This window comes from Kwoniella dejecticola, chromosome 4 (genome assembly GCF_000512565.2).
Source record: "Kwoniella dejecticola CBS 10117 chromosome 4, complete sequence".
Taxonomy (NCBI): Eukaryota; Fungi; Basidiomycota; class Tremellomycetes; order Tremellales; family Cryptococcaceae; genus Kwoniella; species Kwoniella dejecticola.
Window position 1 is genome coordinate 40,483 of NC_089304.1, and position 19,332 is coordinate 59,814.

At 47.9% G+C, this 19,332-nt stretch overlaps 9 protein-coding genes across 9 annotated transcripts; 5 read left to right on the plus strand and 4 right to left on the minus strand.

Annotated features, from left to right (window-relative positions):
* Positions 1-1,303: 1,303 nt before the first annotated feature.
* Positions 1,304-2,412, minus strand: I303_103281 (uncharacterized protein; the record flags this gene model as incomplete). Its single annotated transcript, XM_018406628.1, has 2 exons — positions 1,304-2,115; positions 2,235-2,412. 2 exons carry the CDS (start codon positions 2,410-2,412, stop codon positions 1,304-1,306), a joined length of 990 nt encoding a protein of 329 aa, XP_018263436.1.
* A 464-nt stretch (positions 2,413-2,876) lies between these two features.
* On the plus strand, positions 2,877-4,005 carry I303_103282 (uncharacterized protein; the record flags this gene model as incomplete). The annotated part of the gene is made up of 4 exons (XM_018406629.1): positions 2,877-3,061; positions 3,239-3,367; positions 3,442-3,504; positions 3,669-4,005. The coding sequence occupies 4 exons, from the start codon at positions 2,877-2,879 to the stop codon at positions 4,003-4,005; spliced, it is 714 nt and encodes a 237-aa protein (XP_018263437.1).
* A 274-nt stretch (positions 4,006-4,279) lies between these two features.
* Positions 4,280-6,873, minus strand: I303_103283 (uncharacterized protein; the record flags this gene model as incomplete). The annotated part of the gene is made up of 4 exons (XM_018406630.1): positions 4,280-4,525; positions 4,695-5,737; positions 5,829-6,725; positions 6,822-6,873. The coding sequence occupies 4 exons, from the start codon at positions 6,871-6,873 to the stop codon at positions 4,280-4,282; spliced, it is 2,238 nt and encodes a 745-aa protein (XP_018263438.1).
* A 437-nt stretch (positions 6,874-7,310) lies between these two features.
* On the minus strand, positions 7,311-9,141 carry I303_103284 (uncharacterized protein; the record flags this gene model as incomplete). Its single annotated transcript, XM_018406631.1, has 3 exons — positions 7,311-8,319; positions 8,780-9,001; positions 9,104-9,141. The coding sequence occupies 3 exons, from the start codon at positions 9,139-9,141 to the stop codon at positions 7,311-7,313; spliced, it is 1,269 nt and encodes a 422-aa protein (XP_018263439.1).
* Positions 9,142-9,378: 237 nt separating this feature from the next.
* I303_103285 (uncharacterized protein) lies at positions 9,379-10,532 on the plus strand (the record flags this gene model as incomplete). The annotated part of the gene is made up of 3 exons (XM_018406632.1): positions 9,379-9,775; positions 9,859-9,937; positions 10,013-10,532. 3 exons carry the CDS (start codon positions 9,379-9,381, stop codon positions 10,530-10,532), a joined length of 996 nt encoding a protein of 331 aa, XP_018263440.1.
* A 315-nt stretch (positions 10,533-10,847) lies between these two features.
* Positions 10,848-13,219, plus strand: I303_103286 (hydroxymethylglutaryl-CoA synthase; the record flags this gene model as incomplete). The annotated part of the gene is made up of 10 exons (XM_018406633.1): positions 10,848-10,922; positions 11,006-11,103; positions 11,184-11,212; positions 11,322-11,678; positions 11,814-11,878; positions 11,956-12,236; positions 12,325-12,373; positions 12,467-12,709; positions 12,808-12,975; positions 13,085-13,219. The coding sequence occupies 10 exons, from the start codon at positions 10,848-10,850 to the stop codon at positions 13,217-13,219; spliced, it is 1,500 nt and encodes a 499-aa protein (XP_018263441.1).
* A 524-nt stretch (positions 13,220-13,743) lies between these two features.
* I303_103287 (uncharacterized protein) lies at positions 13,744-15,853 on the plus strand (the record flags this gene model as incomplete). The annotated part of the gene is made up of 10 exons (XM_018406634.1): positions 13,744-13,800; positions 13,899-13,909; positions 13,994-14,048; positions 14,185-14,302; positions 14,477-14,868; positions 15,029-15,202; positions 15,293-15,313; positions 15,439-15,511; positions 15,598-15,695; positions 15,806-15,853. The coding sequence occupies 10 exons, from the start codon at positions 13,744-13,746 to the stop codon at positions 15,851-15,853; spliced, it is 1,047 nt and encodes a 348-aa protein (XP_018263442.1).
* Positions 15,854-16,064: 211 nt separating this feature from the next.
* On the minus strand, positions 16,065-16,992 carry I303_103288 (uncharacterized protein; the record flags this gene model as incomplete). The annotated part of the gene is made up of 3 exons (XM_018406635.1): positions 16,065-16,319; positions 16,465-16,566; positions 16,708-16,992. 3 exons carry the CDS (start codon positions 16,990-16,992, stop codon positions 16,065-16,067), a joined length of 642 nt encoding a protein of 213 aa, XP_018263443.1.
* Positions 16,993-17,475: 483 nt separating this feature from the next.
* Positions 17,476-19,002, plus strand: I303_103289 (uncharacterized protein; the record flags this gene model as incomplete). Its single annotated transcript, XM_018406636.1, has 1 exon — positions 17,476-19,002. The coding sequence occupies one exon, from the start codon at positions 17,476-17,478 to the stop codon at positions 19,000-19,002; it is 1,527 nt and encodes a 508-aa protein (XP_018263444.1).
* Between the last annotated feature and the right edge of the window lie 330 nt (positions 19,003-19,332).

Here is a 19,332-nt window from a genome sequence, read left to right on the forward strand (position 1 = left end):
AAATTGAGCTAGAATCAAACCTAATTCCGATCGATCAGAACCAGAAAACGATAATCTGTTTGTGCTCCACAGGACTCGCTTCAGTGGGAATGATATGCTCCACGACAGGTGAACGTGTATACCTTGATGCATGGACATGATAGTGTGGGAGCTATGAGTGCACACACTGACATGCGAACTCCAACACAGATCGCGTGTGTATACAGTGAACGAGTAAACGAGTTTCCTCATGTGCTCCTAATTCTCTCGATTGCAATAAATGCAGTATTCCGTCCCATTGCGACTTTTCCTCCATTCACACTCCTCTATTTGTAGATGCGGTAGCGCGAGATCATCAGCGTCGTTGTTCTTGATGAGTACATTTCGTGGAGGTTGGGAGGAGGTATGAGTGTGTGCACGGGCTCACCACCTTCGTTCTTCCCGTCCGCGTCCCCCAGGCACTTCACTTCTTCCTCGTAGTTCACGGTAAAACTTGAGTTAGATCTGAGTCTGTCAATACCGGTCATTGTGTTTCGTTTGGTGAAATCTGATGTCAATGCCGCCTGAGACGTGTTTTGTACTTCTGGTGGTGCTCTTGGAGTCCCGCTGAAGCATGAGTAGGTTTATCCGCATTGAGAGACGAGTCTGGGGAGATCGAAATCTAGCTTGAGCTCAGGAAGCTTTTATACAGCCAAGGCATCCCGGGCAATGACTCGTAATGACGTACAGTTGCAGCTATGCCATGAGAAGCTCGTTCATGTCGATCACTAGAAGCATGAGCCGACTCTAGGTGATCTTCTCAAGTCTAGCGACTCCCTGAGTGAGTGGGATCGTCATGATTGTCATCTCTTGGCCATGAGGGAGTAAGTGAAAACGTCATCAGTCGTGTATACGGAAAGGCAGGCAAGAAGTTCGTCCTCGTTATTTTCTTTTCTGGACTGACGAATAGCGTGCTTCGCGGCAAACAGATCTGCAGAACGTCAAAGAGATCTAAGGAGAAGTACAGCCTGCAAATGAGCTCCACGATAGTAGGCAGACAATCGACCATTCCATCTCAAGATCACCAATATCCCATAACCATTGGAGTCTGAGTAGATGTTCCCCCTGGATGCCTTATATCGCTCCAATTCTGCCAAGACTCGTGCTGTGAATACACCACCACATCCTACATACTACATACACACAATGAGATCAAGTATGGAACGTACCAAAACAAAATGACCCGAAGTACGGAAGCACGATTTAGTCACTGGCGCCTGACTCGACGAAGTTGGAACGTATCAACCGGTTGTTCAGTCTGGTAGCAGAAGGCTGTATGATTCTTCTAAAATTGTTCATTCTCGGCCCAGTCCTTGATATCGAATCCATCTTCCCCTTCTTCTACCTGTGCACCTCCAGCTCCAAGCCCTCCACTCTGATCCATATCCACATCCATACCTCCCCAAGTACTACCACCCAATCGACCTACAGGCGCAGACATGGTCTTTCCGAAACCTGTCTTCCTCGCTCCCGGCAGACCCCTCAACTCTCTCGGATTCATACCCTTGAACGCGCTTGGGAAATTCCTCGAAGTCGATCCTGTAGGTCCGAATAGCTCTGGGTGGGTCATGGCTGGTGATTTGAATACCGAGGGGAAGTCGGAAGCATTACTCGTAAATGCAGTTGTGGGTTCTGAGGGGAAATCCGAGATGCCTAGCTCTTCGTCTTCATCGATTTCAGTTTCGGTGTCGCTAGTAGGTTCGGCAGGAGATGATCTCCTTTTCCGAGCTGCTATGAGGTTAATATTGTCCCTGGTCTTCTTTGATGACGACGAGGAAGAAGACCCAGGGAACAAGGATCCTTCTTCTTCTTCTTCAACGACTTCTCCGTCTTCCCCAAACCTCAAGCGTCGGTTCCGCCCTCGGGGAGATAGAGATAATCCGTCAACATCCCTGTTCTCGTCTGAGCCTCCAGAATAGAACGGTTGAAGTTCTCTCGAACGCAGAGCTTCTTTGCTGATTATTCCCTGGGCGTGAGACATGGCGTCTAGTGCTGTCGTGAAGCCTTGATTGGGTAGTGCGGAGGAAGCGAGAACGTGGGAAGGGACAGATTGAGTTCGTTCGAATGCTCGATGAGTCGCATGACCCATAGCTACGGCTATACGTTACAATGAGTCAGGTCAGTCTATCATGTGATCCGAAGAAAGTCGTTCATGACCCCGCATGAAGTGCTATTCGAGCAGTAAGAGATTATGATTGACAAGTGAAGTCACTTACTCTGCCTTCCGCGTCTTCCGACATTTTGTAATGCAGCCTGTAAGTCTGGGGAGATGCCATGTTTCTGACCATAGAACTCGGTTGTAGTAGGCAAGGAAGATGCAGGCTTTAGCTGTCGTTTTGCTGGCGGGGGTGGAATAGCGAAACCGTCTTTATCGGAGGTAGGAGGACCGGACATGATAGTGGTGCGTTGACTGGACACGCGTCAGAGAGATGAGGTTCGAGTTGAAGGCAGTCGGGTGAAATACGAAGTAGGAGCCGGCGGGAGTCAGGTCAGTGTAAATCAGCTGAGAACGTTGGTATGTACGGGTGCTCAGACGATATTTCCTCGTTTCGATAATGAAAGATCGCGTCCATCATCCTTCATCATCCTTCGTTGTGCTTTCGACGCGTCCCGTGGTGACATTGCCCACGTGTTTCCCACATTTTCAGTATGTTGGGTGGCAAAATCATTGCAATCAACGTCATCAGCGGGAACTGGCCTTTTATACAATGTCCCCCCATCTCTGTCCTCTCAGTCACCGGGGGACATATCACAGACTACAGACGCCAGACGATAGACAATAGACAATAGACAATAGACAATAGACGACTTGGAATTCCGCGGTAAAAGCTGTCCTGCTGAGCTAGGCTTCGACCGTCATGTCCCGCACTCCGTCCCTCACATCTGATCCATCGGACCCCTCGACCCAAATACCCACGCCTGTCGAAGACCAAGATCGGATATGTACCGAGCTACACGCGTTGTATTGCTTCGATGTACTTATCGCTCATTTAGAAGGTCGGGAACCTATGGAACCGCCCTTCGAGAATAAGAATGAGAAATAGTGAGTCAAGTGTTTCACAACGATCGATCTTCCTCTTGCAGACCATCATTCCCGCATCTCGTCGCATTGCACCTCATTACACCGCATCGTCCGCACAATCTTCCTGCGGTAGACATCCCTCAAACGGTTTGCTATGATGGCAGTAAGCTGAGTTGACTCCGCTTTATCTTTCCGTAGTGCCCTTTTCGTGACCTGGAACACGAGCTCAAACCTCCGACCAAATCGAAAACCGGCTTTGCGAGGATGTATAGGTAATTTCTCGCCTATGAAACTGGCTGAAGGCTTGAGGGAATATGCTTTGATAAGGTGAGTCTCGTTGGCAATCATCATACTCATACTGGCATTATCCACCTGACTGTTTCAACTCTGATTGTGTACAGTGCGCTGGAAGATCATCGATTCTCACCCATCAAAGCGAATGAATTACCTCATCTGTCGTGCCAGTGAGTAAGAGTCATTCTGCTCTCCCCTTGATCCGTGCAAGGGACTTTGCTTCACTCAAATTCTTTCACCACTTCATCGTGTCAATTGTCAATCGAATGCAGTCATATACCCTATACATCCATATGTTGTGCTTAGATCGCTCATTGACCTGCGTTGGACACAGTGTATCCCTCTTAACTCCCATGACCCCCATCTCCTCGCCCCTGGATTGGACCCCAGGAATCCACGGGATCCACATCACCTTCCCTCACCCAGACCACACCGGTAACCGTACACTATCAGCGACATATCTACCTGAAATATGCCCTGAACAAGGATGGACCAAGGAAGAGACGATACTCTCCGCTATCCAAAAGGCGGGATACAAATATAAAGTGTCTGTAGGAGATGAAGTCTGGAACAGCTTGACGGTCAAAGTTTACGGTAGTGAGAAGGCTTCGGTCACTTGGGACGAATACAAGTCGTGGTCTGAGAAGGCGCTCAAAGGTGTCAAGAATTGATTCTGTTGACGGCGAAGGAGACCCCGACATGTTGGATATGGACATTCATTTCACTCCGCTTGAGTACTCAGTCTTACACATGTGAGACGTAAAACGATTACCCCGTTGTAAAGTCACCTATCACCCTGTATCATGCAAATGTAGATGTAGATGTATAAACGGTATCAGGTTGTCATCTTGCCTGGGAGAACATGATCAATTGCATTCGTAAATCTCATAAACAACTACATATACAACTAAGGTCTCATTATCCGCAACCAGTACGAAATATCTCTCATGCATCAGCACTTTCCGTTTTGACCGATGTGCGCGCTCGTTTGCTTGGACGTTCCACCAGGTCATGTTCTTCCTCTCCTTCAAGTCTAAGGTCAGACTCAGGTCCAGCTTCAGCTTCGACTTTCACGTCCTCTTCCTCCTCTTCTGACTTGGCGATTGACGGCTTGGTGTACGGGTAATCTTTCTTCACCTGATCTATACTATCCCATACGCTTTTCTCCCAGTCCAACCATTCTTGAAGAGACTAAACAAGGTCACAAAGTCGAATCAGCACAAGAACGACCTTGTCAGATTGAGAGCGAGAGATATGATTGATCCGATTTGTAAATGAGACGATGATCGAGGTCTAGGATGAGGATGAGGTCGGGTGCGGTAGGAGCGATGTTGAGGCAGGACGGCAAGACTTGACTCACCTCTTCAGCGCCTGCCTTGATGGTCCGTGCATCTTGGTACGTATCCGCCTCTGGCGGATATCCTTTCCACCTTACTCTAAACAACGTCTGATTTTTGCATTCTCCTGATCTTGCGTTCCCCGTTTTCCTACATACGATCCGTTCCACCTCGTACACATCATCATCCTCATTCTCCACATGATCCAGCTCATTCGCTCTCTCCTCCGCGTCGTCCTTGTAGGTCACCCTACTTGCCGTATTCACCCATCTCTCCTCGACACACCACGCAGGTTCCGACGAATTATCCGTCTTGCTCTTATCGAATCCCTTGAGTGGTATTTGTCCTAAATTACCTATGCCTTTGCCTTTGCCTTTGCCTGATCCGTTACGCTCGAAAGCGTTGACATAACGATGACACCAACACAAGGCATTTTCAATATCCAACACCCTCATTCCGGGTTTCAGCCCCAACTCCCAAGCGTGCGGCGGATCTTCACCTATCCCAGCCCAATACTTCCACTGGTTCTCGTACAGCCAGATTAACCCTGCTTCTTCCATTGCGTCATTGTTGATCACTTGTTTCCCGCCAAACATCCTCGCCATGAAAGATCTGGGCCCTGGACCGCAAGTTGCGAAATTCCGAAAGAACCATTTAAAGTGAGTCGTATCGTTCAGATAACAGATGATGTTCCACGATAAGAACCCGCCGAAAGTAGGGACAGTCAGTAACAGCTCGCTGGCGTCGATAGCGTATTTACACAGTTGTAAGCGTTCTGGAAGGTCGGTGAGCATGATAGCTAGTACGAGACGGAGACTGGCTGCGAAATGATGCACCGATTTGTCCCGATTGCGGTTGTCGGCAAAGTAGATTGTGGGAGGAACGAGTTGGAATCCGCCATAATAAATCTTCTTCTTCTCGATGAAAGAGATTCGGTATAACACCTTTTCAAATCTGGGCATGTCGGAGATATAGTTCGACCAAGTGGGTACTCCACCTGTTGCGACTTCGCACAAAGCATTCCAGGTAGCTTCGTTGTAGAACATGCAGAAGAGGAACAAGCGGACTGCGAGCAATGGGATTGAATCATCAGCGTTGTATCAAGTGGAGAGGAAGAATGATTGCGTGAGCGATTGAGAGCAGAAAGAACGACTCACAGCAGACCTCTTTCACGCTCTGATCACCTTTCCCCATGATATTCTCCCTGATGTTCGTACTGGATGGATCTAATTGTCGATATATATTCCCTATATGCATGCTTGACATGGTCTCATCTTTGGTCAACTGATCACGAGGGACGCTCTCGAATTTGCGTCGTTCGTACATCTTATGCCTTTCAGCGCAGAATCGGAAGAACAGGTACACCCAATGATTGTCCACCGTAGTTTCGACTGGGGCTTTGCCATGCAATTCGAGCGGTGTGAGAGTAGCTTTCTCCTGGAGACAGTTCATCTTGGGCCTAGATTGTTTCTTGGTCTTGGTCTTTGGATCCTTCTTTCCCTTTTTGTTCTTCTTGGGACTTTCATCGTTCAGAGATTGATAGTAAGGATGAGGTGGTGAGCGGGATCGAGGCTGTCGAGCAGGTCTTGACGATGACTCGGGGCGAGATGATGAGCCCGAGGTCGAGCTCGCAGATACCTCTGGGGTAGCTGCGTGCCGTGGAGTGAGAGCAGTCGGTACATTGTCTAATGTATATTCCATGATACCATCCATAATGGACCCCTCCTCCTCCTGATCCGCGTCCGTTCGATTCGGCGGTACTTGATTCCTTTCACTGTCCTGAGGCGTCAACAACCCTTCATTCCCATTCCCTCCCATCGGCGTATCTTCATGTACAGGTTGCGTCTCAGGCTCATCTCCAGAGATTGAAGCTAAATCATCCTCACGTTGAACTTCATCTTCATCTTCGTCTTCACCTTCATTATCCGAATTGAGGGAACAGAGATCATCGCCATCCGCAGAAGTGGGCGTGGGGTATGGTATGCGTTGCACAATTTTTGATGCTTGCTGATCGCTTTTGTCCTCCGGCTGTACATTGGACAAATGACCTACTTCTATGCGAATCCAAGTGGTCAGCCAAAGAGACTGACTGACTATGGAAACATGTACAGAGCGGGAGAAACGTAAGAGTGGAGTAGATGTGAACGTACGAGCTTTGATTGTCTCGACTGCAGCGCGTCGCTGCTTTGTGCGCTGCGTCATCGCAAGCTGTCTAGTTGGACATGTCCCAGACTGGCAGCTGTAGCCGTACTGGGGGCCATGACAGAGAGAGAGAGAAAAAGAGGAATCACGGATGAGTTAAATGCAGACTGGCGGTTCGAACTCTAACCGGTGGCGACGGTGAATCACGGTTAAGTCATGAGAAATTTTGAAATGATCATTTGGTCTGCATGATAGGAACATCCCACAAGCTCCATGTCAAGCTCCTGGACGAGCCGATGATTGAAAAATGAGTGAATATGGGACATAGTATTCATCGTGATCTGTCATATACAATGTACATTGTACAATATACAAAAGCTACCTTATATTATCATTTCACATCACTCTCTTCTACCTCAATTGATCAATTCGTTTCTCCCTCGTCACAAGCTTCACGTATCTGAATTGACCAGATTACAGTGCTATGAAACCATCGCCTACTGCCTAGGACTGGTCTCCTCTACCCTTTTCTTCGTAGGCTCAGGCGTCAGACTCCTCACACTCCTTGGTGTTTCACTGCTGTCACTTGACCCCGCTCGAGCCCTTTTGGGTGGAGGCGATCTCGACGAGTCCGATGAATATCGTCTGCGTCGTGCTGGTGGAGATCGGGATACAGATCTTGAATCACTTCTTCCTCTGCTTCGGTTCCTCGGAATAGGCGATCTCGCTCGTCGGGGAGAAGGAGACGCTCGGCCCCGGGGTGGTGATGAGCTGTATCGACGAGCTGCGCCAGCTCTACGAGGTGGAGAAGGCGAGCGAGAGTCGGATGGCGAGCGACGTCTTCGAGGTGGGGAAGGAGACCTGGAATCGGACGGTGATCTCGCTCTTCTTCGAGAGGGTGGAGGTGGTGAGCGTGAGTCGGAAGGAGGTCTACCTCTTCGGACTGGTGGCGGGGAACGTGAATCCGATGAATATCGTCTTCTACGAACAGGAGGGGGCGAGCGAGAACGTGAATCGGAGGGCGATTTAGGTCTTCTCCTTGGAGGTGGTGAAGGTGAAGGTGAGTCATTTCTACCTCTTCTGGGTGGCGGCGAGATACTTCGTCGGCGAGGCGAGTCATCCCTTGTATTTGGACGGGGATTTGATGCTGCCATTCTCCTATTATGTTCCTCCCTCCGCCTCATTCGCTCTTTCTCTTCCCATTCCTTCTTCCTCCTCTCAGCTTCCCTCTCGCGCTGCAAAGCCGCCTCCACTCTGGCTTTATCCCTTTCTTCCCGTTCTGCTAATCTAGCAGCACGCTCTTCCTCGGTCTCCCGCTGAAACGCTTTCCCCTCGACATGGCCTGCTGATACGCCCAAAGCCCTGCCCAAGCGAGACATCTCGGCTTCTTTGGCTGCTGCGATAGAGTGCGAATCGGTCGGTCGACTCCGAGGAGCGGGAAGATTGGCGGCGGAGAGCTTTGTTCGGAGGGCATCGCATTGATCGTCGATATCAGCCTCGTCGATCCTATATGCTTTGAGTTAGCAATGTCTTCTGTAGATATACCAATAATCGGTCCTTCCAGGATATCTGAGGACGAGCCAACCAACGATGAAAGATATCAGGTGGATACAAAGAATGTATGATAGCCACGGGCCGCAGATCCCACTTTAAATTTCAAACAAGGGAAACACGGACTTGAAGACTATCGCCCTAAAAGTTTTACTATTCGCAACGTTTATAATATCATCCGGATCCTGTGAGAGGTTTTAGAGGTACCGTATGCTTCATCATTGCGTTTGGGGTGGGGTTCATTCCTGTCCGTAGCATGGGTTATGGTAGATTAAAAACAAGTCGCCAGGACAATTGAAAAAAAAAACCAGGAAGTTGTATTACAAAACAGCACGTAAGTGGAGTTGGGACTAGATAGAACAGTCTGCTGAATTCGAACAACTTTGCAGTGATAAACGCAAGTCTGCCTACTCACCCCTTTTCCTCCAACTCATCTCTCAACTCCATAACCTTGACTTCTATCCTCCTTTTCCTCTCGTGCTCCAGTATCCCCTGATCTGGTGCCCTATGGACAGGCGGACCTTTGGCATCGTCGTAATCGCCATACCTCGATCCTGAGACGCCATAGGATCCTCCGGGTGGACCATCTCGTATTTTCAGATGAGCTGTATTTCGAGAGACATATCCGTTTGTTCCACTGCGAGTAAGTTACGCACAACTTTCTCGTCAGCTCAAACTCTCTGATTTATAATTGGTTACAAGGTGAGACCTTGAATGATGGTAAGAGGAAGAGGCTTACCTTCCTCTAGCGGTGAGGAGCCCTACGTTACCGTACATTGCGGGGAATGTAGATGTTTATGGTATGAGAGAGAGAGAGAAATGATGAATATGACCTGAAGATGAGGTTGAGGAGGATTGGGAGGATGTGGTTGACGGTGTTTCGGGTATTCCAAGTGAATGTGGCACTTTTGTTCAACCTGAAAAAGATGGAGGTAATCCACTTGCTTCATTGTGATTTACTCTCCAGCTATGAAGACGACTTATATCACTTAGGCTACGCGGACATGACGCACGATGGGAACGATATTAGATGAATCCGATGCTGAAACTGCGTCTTCATCTTCGTCAAGCCAACGCTCAACACCGACTGCCGAAGATGTCGAGGCGTATAATCGACTCATGAGCTCCCTATTCCCCGTTTCGGAATTACCACCTCCACCTGGACCACCTCAAGATGACTTGCACGATTCACATACCCACGGACAGCTGGACGATGATGAGGAGAATAATGTCATGGAGAATGGAATCAGAAGACCAATGACCAAGGCTGAAAAGCAGAATGCGAAGAAGAAAAGGCGAAAAGAACGAGAGCGATTAGCCAGGTTACAGTCGCAAAGCGAGGCGAAAGCATTCCAAGCTTCTGACCTTGAAGCTAGTGGTATCTCCCCTGAACAGAATAAAGTATCCTCTAGTGAGTATACTCATCGCACAACCGGCGAGCTTAGCCTATTGGCTTGATCCGAAGAAAATGAGCTGATTGTCCCGCTTATCCAGTCCCGTTCAGACTGTTCTCGGCGTGTCCTATACGGCCTATACTGTTGATCGAGGAGAACGGAGATTATGTTAGTCCCGAGTGAGTGACAATCTACTTGTATATCTGATAGCCAGATGCGACGGGGCTCGTGCTGATTGTAATCGGATGTTAAAGGAATCCGAGACACTTGCCACTATCATCTGCCAAATTGGAACGTATAAGACGGCAAGCAGCTGAAGCGGCAGTCACGATGGACGACATATACGCCGAGACGCAGCGCTCGAATCCTGGACCAAGTAGTAGAGCAGGAAAAGTTACACAACTAGAGGTGTCGAGCGATACTTTAGTCGGCCAACTCCCTGAGATCTTCTTGGGTCGAATCCCAATATACCAAAGGCAGACACGACCCTTGGGAGGGCAGATCTCTTCAAGGGAGAGCTCATCAGTCACTACCGTCAATTTGCGCCATCCATATGAGGACTCCTCCAAGATAGGATCGCGGAGAAGCAAGACGAGACGAGGGAAGAGGAGGAAGCCAAATGCTGTTCAAGCTAAAGCTGCAGCTAGATTCTGGGCTCCTCCGCCTGATTTAGGTGGTAAAGCGCGAGGATACGCTTGGGGGTATAGGGATAGTATGGAAGGAAGACGTGAAAAGGGAGCATGGAGTGGATATGTACGAAGCAAGGATTGGTAACTTGTATTTGTACTGTAGCTGGAATCAGTCGCGTGGTGTATTATGTATTATGTAATAATGCGTATATTGTCAACAATAAGAGGTCCATGCGCGTCAATCTCGTACCATTTATCATGGTTTTCCTGAAATTTCAGAAAGGCAACCCCCAAAAAAACACCATAGCAACATAAGCACATCGTACCATCCTCATCCTCATCGTGTCATTCTTATCAACTTACATCGCAAAGCAATACAAACATATATACTATTAGCAGACCCACACTCACACTCATTCAGTACCACTACAACTAAACCCCCTACACACCCACACTCGCAATGTCCAACTTCGATATCCCAGCCAGACCCACCAATGTCGGTATCTTAGGAATGGAAATGTACTTCCCAAAGAGGGTCAGTCGATGTCTTGTCTGGTTACGCGACTGCCTTTGATACCTCCCATATACTAAATATATATTGTGATTACAAACGTACAGTGCATCTCTGAAGATGCCCTCGAGGACTTTGACGGTGTTTCCAAAGGGAAATATACCATTGGATTAGGACAAAAGTTCATGGCTTTCACCGATGACAAGTGAGTATGGCTTTTCAGACGAGGTCTGTGCGTCATGCAAAATGGGGATGCTGCTAACAATGGTATCTCAATGTCTGTAGGGAGGATATCAATTCTGTTGCTCTTACTGGTAAGCCCCTCCTGTCCATGTCCCTTTGTGCACCATGCTCGCTATGCGTAAAGTGTTATCATCCAAAATGAGACATCAATCTGACTGTATTCTCCTCCTTCTTTTACAGTCGTCTCATCCCTGTTGACCAAATACAACATCGACCCAACCTCGATCGGACGACTGGACGTCGGCACAGAAACCTTGATCGATAAATCCAAAGCTACCAAAACCATCTTGATGAACTTGTTCGCCCCCTCTGGAAATACCGATATCGAAGGTATCGACTCCAAGAACGCCTGTTACGGATCTACCGCCGCGCTATTCAACACGATCAACTGGATCCAATCCGAGTCGTGGGATGGCCGAAACGCCATCGTCATGTGCGGTGATATTGCGATCTACAAGGAAGGTTCGGCTAGACCCGTAGGAGGTATGGGTGCTTGTGCGATGTTGATCGGTCCCGATGCGCCCTTGGTTGTTGAGCGTGAGTCAAATAATCTCATCATTTTCTGTTCGCCATTCGTCCCCAGCCACATCATGCGGCGCCTTCACCATTCACCATATAACCCTCGATCACGTCGCTTTGGATCAATCTGCTAATCTGTCGCGTCTGATTTAGCCGTCCACGGTACCCACATCGCCAACACTTGGGATTTCTACAAACCCGATCTCTCTGCTGAATACGTGAGTCCATCTTCCGCCTACTAAATGACTGGAACACTTCATGGTGCTGGGCTGATACCGAGTCCCACTGTTCATAGCCCACCGTGGACGGTCCATGGACTATCGCCGCTTACCTCGGTGCCCTCGATGCCGCCTACTCAACATACATTGAAAAAGCCAAAAAATCCAGAGCTCGAGCAGCCAAGAGACTTACCCTCGCTTCCGTCTCAGCCGCTGTCTCGGACCTTGCTGGTGCTGCCAAGACCTTTGTGAATGGTATCAACGGGGATGCTCCTAATGGAAACGGAACCAACGGGCATGCCGAGGCTGCTGAGGAGGATGAAGGTATCTCGCAATTCGACTATGTCTGCCTACACAGGTGAGTTAAGGGTCTTCTTCTTCCTGCTTCTTTCCCCATACACTCGTTGGAGATGATTATTGATTTTGGTTGGTCTGATCTATATCAGTCCGTATGGTAAATTGGTACAAAAAGGACACGCTCGAATGTTCTACAACGTGAGTGATTGTCACTTGATACTCAGAAGTCTAATCATGAGATTGGAGACTTATAAGCTGATAACCGCATTGCGGTTGATTTTGGTTACGTAGGACTACATCAGAAACCCATCTTCCCCTAAATTCGCCAACATCCCCGAAACCATCTCCGTCGAAAAGACCAAGACCTACACGGACAAAGTCGTCGAGAAGACATTCGTCGGAGTCGCTGCGGAACACTACAAATCGGCTGTCGTCCCTGGATCAGACTGTGTCGCTCGATGCGGTAACATGTACACTGCCTCGCTCTACGGTGCTCTTGCGAGTGTGTTGGCCAGTGCTCCGGAAGGATTAGAGGTGAGTCTCTCTCTCTATACAGGCCCACAGGAACTCAACTGGGTTTGCACACTGACGAAACGACGTTGAGCTGACTTCATCTCGTCCTCTTTCGTTAGACCGGCAAACGAATTGGAATGTACGCTTTCGGATCAGGATGCGCCGCTTCATTCTACGCTATAAGAGTTGTTGGATCGACAAAAGAGATTGCGGAGAAGATGCAATTAAGACAAAGACTCGCTTCTATGGATGTTCGACCTTGTGAAGAATACGTTACTGCTTTGAAGGTGCGTATTTCCTTCTGCTCTTCCTGCGTAGTGTACAACTGTTGTGTAGCGGAGACACGCTGCAGTTGTTGATAATGATGCTGACGATGCGTTTTTGTTGTGATTACAGTTGCGAGAAGAGAACCACAACGCCGTGAAATACTCTCCTCAAGGATCGATCGACAACATCTGGCCTGGGGCTTATTACCTCGAAGGTGTCGATGAATTGTATCGAAGGACTTATGCTGCCAAGCCCGTTGCTTAGATTGTTTAGCTTTAGATGCTTTAGGTATTTATCACTTCGCTTTGTTTCGCTTTCCTGTTTCTTGCTTAATACTCTGTTATTTCGATACTTTGATACTTTGATACTTTGATACTCTTCGACACAGCATCAGTGAATACCAGTACAAGTAAAGACCTAGACGTCGTCGAGATAGATTATTATAGTTATAGTGATTGTCATAGTCTAGTCTATGTGAAGAGATGACCTATATACCCTTGCATATATGGTGGCGGCGATGTATGGGTAATGGTCACTTACGTCGGGAAGGGTGTCCGATTAACCGGAACTCACCATACATTCCAGTCACAGTGACCCTGTTCCGATGTTTACCGTAAACGCTCCATATAATCATTCATTCTTCACCTCATCTCATCACTGCACCCTAATTTTGTTCTACGTTCTACGTTCTACTCGCTATCAGCTCTTGAGACGCTATCTGACCAGTATTTAATCAACAACGTCGGACAAGATACTACTTGACGGATACACATTCACACGTTCACAAGATGGGAGATTCGGCTATTCACGCGTTGGCTGGTTCAGTAGGAGGGTGTGTGTCCATGGTATGTCACGACTATCAAAGCATGATCTTAGACAAGATGCTCCAAATACAGATTACAGCACGATGATAGCTCATTGCTGATTCTACAAGTACTCTTAGGCTCTGACATAGTGAGTGGTAGAAGATCTGTAATTAGTCAAGCCGAGTGGAACGAGAACGTGAGAGAGGATTGATGACGAGCTTTAATGATACAGCCCTTTGGTCAATCTATCCACTAGAGCAGCGGTGCAAACCAAGAAAGAGGATCTGGTGAGTACGCTCTATGCTCGTGACATACCTCCAATTCAGTCATGCCGGGTGTAATGCGTTGAGTTGAGTTGGAAGGAATGTATGTATGTATATATACTGATGGTCTGGAAATTCCATATATTCCATAATCGCTCAGACCCTCATCCAAGCGATCCAGAAGACGCTCGAGAAAGAAGGTCTCTCAGGATTATATTCCGGTTTATCAAGCTCGTTAGCTGGGATCGCTATTACCAATGGAGTATATTATGCGTTCTGTGAGTCCACGTCAACCTCCACCTGCTCTTTCCAGATTGTATTGCTATCTCGACCGGATCACATCGAAGGTACTGACTAACGTATCATGTGTACCATAACGTTCACCTCATCCTACTGACTACTGGCCTCCTCGCTTCGTTTTACCTCATTTCATTTCACTATCTCACTCATAGACGAAGAGACTCGATCCGTCTTACTTCGTCGACGAGCCGCCAAGCTCTCCCCTTCAACCTCTACGAGCGCCGCTGCGACCGCGACCACACTTGCACTCACCACAGCGGAGGGTATCGTTGCTGGATTAATCGCTGGGTCAATCACTACCTTGGTGACTAATCCAATTTGGACGATCCAAACTAAACAGTCTACCCATACTACGACCGAGCCCAAACCGGCGGTTTCCGAAGGGGAAGGAGAAGGGGAGAAAAGCTCTGCTGCAACTACAACTAGTACCAAGAGACCGACGATCATCGAAGCTGCCCAAGAGATCTACGAGAAGGATGGCTTGAAGGGATTCTGGAGAGGGATTGGACCTGCTTTGATCCTTGTTATCAATCCTGTCATCCAGGTGAGTCAGTCCTATCATAACGAATCTAATGATTCCATGCGAGATTTTGTCTTTCGGTTCGAGTCCCATCCGGGCCGGGGGACGGATACGAAAGTCAAGTCAATCTAATACTAAGGCTGATGCTGATGCTGATACAACTTCTCTCGATCGTACATTATAGTACACCACATTTGAAAGACTGGTATCTGCTCTCCTGACTTATCGACTGGTCCGAAAGGGAACGACCGCCCCGGGAACCCAGAAAGCGGTGGGCAGAAGCTCGTTGAGCGATTGGGATATGTTCATCCTTGGAGCCGCGAGTAAGCTGGTAGCTACAGGCGGTACATACCCTTATGTGAGTCGTCCAGTCTTCTCCTTCACTCAGCAAACAATCCGATCAGCGTTCTGCGATAGCTGATAGTACGTGATGTGCTGGTTGTTGTAGATTGTGGTCAAATCTAGACTGGTACGTTTGTCCCATTCCAATCTCAAACCGGAGATGTATCGATGCATCGAAGTATCGATGTATCACCCAACCACCAAATCACCAAGTCACTGAATATCCACTGACCGTATGTTTGTGCCAAACAGCAAGCGGCGAGCCATAAATACAAATCATCGATCAAGGCGGTGCTCCATATCCTCAAGACGGAGGGTATCAAGGGTGAGTCGATGCTCAATCATGAACTATGCATCTCAGCCCACCCTGATAATTGGAATTTATGCTAAATATCCCCGTTCTTTCGATAGGTTTATACGCCGGTCTCGGACCTAAACTTCTTCAGTCGGTCCTCACTGCGGCATTCATGTTCGTTGCCCAAAGAAGAATCTACGAATTCGTCAAGAGGGTGAGTGATTCATTCGTCCCTATTCCTCCTCCACCATCCTTTTCTTTCTTGAGACAACTCATTATTCTCTCTTGAATGGTATCTGATATTTTGACTATGTTGTTTTTCAGCTCGTCGCTATTGCTGCGTCTCGAAGAGTCCCAGTAGCAGAGATCTAAGCCTTTCGGCTTTTGGCTTACGACGAAAGGCGGAGCAAAGGACGGGTGTGTGAATATGGTTTCGCCACGTTTGATTCGATTTGTACAGTATATCCATGTATCTGATCTGATCCGATCCGATCTGATGATTCGTTGATCGGCCGGCAGATGATGAATTGTCTGTTGTTTATCAAGATTCCGTTGCGCTGTTGCTCCTGCGTTCACCTGCCATTCAATCAACATCTCTCCTACTGGCTTTCTTAGCTGAATTCCTCTTTTTGGCCTCGAGCCGCTTCTCATTCTCTTTCTTGATATACCCCTTGACCTTGTTCTTCTGTTCTGCAGAGGTTGGGTTAATGATCACTTGATTAGCGGCTTGGACGATCGTCTGGTGCAGGTTACCAAGAGCTGTGGTGAGGTTCTGGGAGGCTGTTCGAGATGTTTGGCTGGTGATTAACAATGAGGGTGGATTGGGTAGATAGTATGGCTAAGACAGTTGACGAGCAGTTGTTAGTGTCAGGAAAAGTAGCGATATGGATATTTTCATATGTGTGCTTTTCTATCATATACAGAGCAAGATGCTCGAGTACAAGAGTAGAGTTTAGAAGAGGAAAAAGAGGGCTTTGACTTACTGATTTGATAAGTGGACCAAAGACGAAAGGGGGTAACCACTTGCCCTTTGCTTTGCTGAGATCGCATCGCAGGGTGACTTTAGATTCAGTTTTATTGACGTGCTAGGATTGCAGGACTGATCAGTGGTTCGGTCATTCGGTGAGCTGAATTAGAGGGAATTGGTGAGATATACAACGATAGTCGCAGGCACGAAACAGTAATTAGGAAATGTATATGTGATGATGGTAGGAACGAGGACTCACCTGTCCACCGGGCCCACTGGATCGACTCCTACTGATCTCATAAGAATCCTTGGGAATATCGTCCACCTCGAAATCATCTATCCATTGTCTAGCTGAGATATGATCTGACTCCTTGCTGAGACTCGGTGTGATCAATAGCTGAGAAGGGGCTTTACCAGGCAGACACGGTGTTGCTGAGAAGTATCGTAAGGATTTATTCAGCTTGATAGGACTAGAGATAGTCGTCAAAGTAGGTCTGAGTCTCCATACTGCGTGCCTCGCGCTGACTGCTGTCGGGACATTCATGGAGCATGCCCCCCTCCAGTGATTGCTAAATTATGAGACTCCGGTGAAGATGATGGTTGAATAGGGAGTGAAAGTGGGGAAGATTGTCAGATCAGATCACTGGCCGACCAATTCGGATCTATCGGGATGAAATTCGATTACGATCTATTACGAATGTAATTGTATTAGATTAGTTCAGCCGACTGTAATCCCGATTAGGATCTATGATTAGCCGATTACAACCGGTTATCGATGAAATTGTAATTAACCGGATCAACATGGAAAGTGGGGCAAAAAGTTAAAAGAGCGAATAAAACACCGAACAAAGACAACCAACAACATCCACAATATATATAATCAACAAGTATACGACTAACGACAACGACAAACGACGAGAGACGACGAAGAACAGACCAGACAGCAACTCAGCAACTCATCGACTCACGTCAAACATCCAGTTTCCAGCTCACAACGTGACTGTTGGACTTGAGACGACGCGCCGCTATGACCACCACCACCCCACCACCTTCCTCTTCATCACTCATACCGCCCCCACTACCCACCTCACTAATCACGACCCTCTTACCGCACTTACTACCTCCTTCACCACTACCTCAGGAACTTCTCGCAAAGTCATTACTCCAACGCCTGCTGTATCTTCCTCCTTCACCATCTGATCTCGACGCCCATCTATCTCCTTATCCATCTACCGAGGCTCAACCTGTCTCATCCCGCCTCACAGAACTCAGCCATGGACATACCCTCAGCGACGTGCTTTACACCAAAGAAGAAGAATCAGAGATATTTGCGAAAATAAATATTTTGCCTGAGGATGGAGACGCTTCGGGGAGTGTGGAAATATGGTTTGAGTTTGAGCATTCTTCCTCGGATAGTAGAGGATGGGTATATCATTCGGCGCGACTCCCTCATCCCCCTCATCCTTCTTCTTCTTCCTCGTCTGACAGCCACACATTCGTATCGACTCCAGAACAGCTGTCTTCCCTGCTCCTTGTCGAGCACCATCCTCAACAGCCGGACGGAACGCAGTACGACGAAGCGACTATAAGAGATGGACAGGCGCCAGAAGGGTACTGGACAGGATTTGATTCTTCTCCTTCTGCATCATCCTCACCGTCAATCCCACCTGACTTCGACGAACATCATCAACAGAATATGGAAGATGCCTACTGGGCACAATACTCTAGACCTGCAACTGCACCTATCACACCCGGAATACATACGCCCTACCGAACGGATCTTCAACAGAAAGAGAAGGATAGCGTGATGAAGTTGAGTAGCCAGGAAGAACAAGCTAAGAAGTTGACTGAGAGTCTCAAACAACTTGGGTTGGATAGCCTGAACGGCGCTATGCCGAGTCAACATCATAATGGGTATACAGAAGGTCTCGGTGCACAGGAAGGGAAGAGACGGTTTTGGGAGGAGGAGGAGCACGCCGGTGATCACCAAGAAGTCAACGAGGTACTACGTCAAGCAAGGGATAGCGATATGGAGCTAGATAAGGAGTACCGATCAGGAGGGACCGCTCAAGATCGCGCAGACGAAAGTGAGAAGATAGATCAGACGCAAGTACAAGAAGAAAGTGGTCCAGCAGTGAAAGACCGTCTAAAATGTAAAATATCCGTATCACTCAACAAGCTCTGGAAACGACATATCAAAGATTCGAACGAAATGGATTTAGAAATCAAAGCTATTGAATGGTTAAATTACAGTAAACAAGCCATCGAAAATTCCAATTCCACCTCGACGTCGACGTCGACGTCGGCTTCAACTCCAGGTGGAGGTGGATACTCAGCATACAATACAATCCCAGGAGCGGGAGGACTATCCGCAGCGACAGTAGAAACAATAGAAAAATTAGAAATTCTCTTAGATATGTATGAAGTACTCAACGAACCGAACGGAAAAGACAGTTTCTATAGGTTGGTAGAAAGTGTGATCAAACGGGCGCCGGATTATAGGACCCCGGAAGATGAAGATGAGGTACTTAGACAGAATATGTATTACGAGTAGAAGGGTGTAGGGGGAGACGATTGGGACTGTTTGGCGATCGGAATCAGAAGGTGTCGGATATGAAAGATCGGACCTCATAGGATTTAAACGGTAATTAGAAGGCAAGGTAAAGAGACCAGGCAAGCCAAGCCAATGCCAACGGAAGGACGAACGTTGTATCACCGAAAGACAAAATCTCATGCATCGCATCATCGCATCGCACTTGTACTCTTATCGCATGGACCGACAAGACACCACACTAAACCAAGACAAAGTGATATATACCTTGCAAATTATTCTCACATCGTATAGTCCAGTACTACCTTTTCTCGTCTCTATAAGCTGCACGCG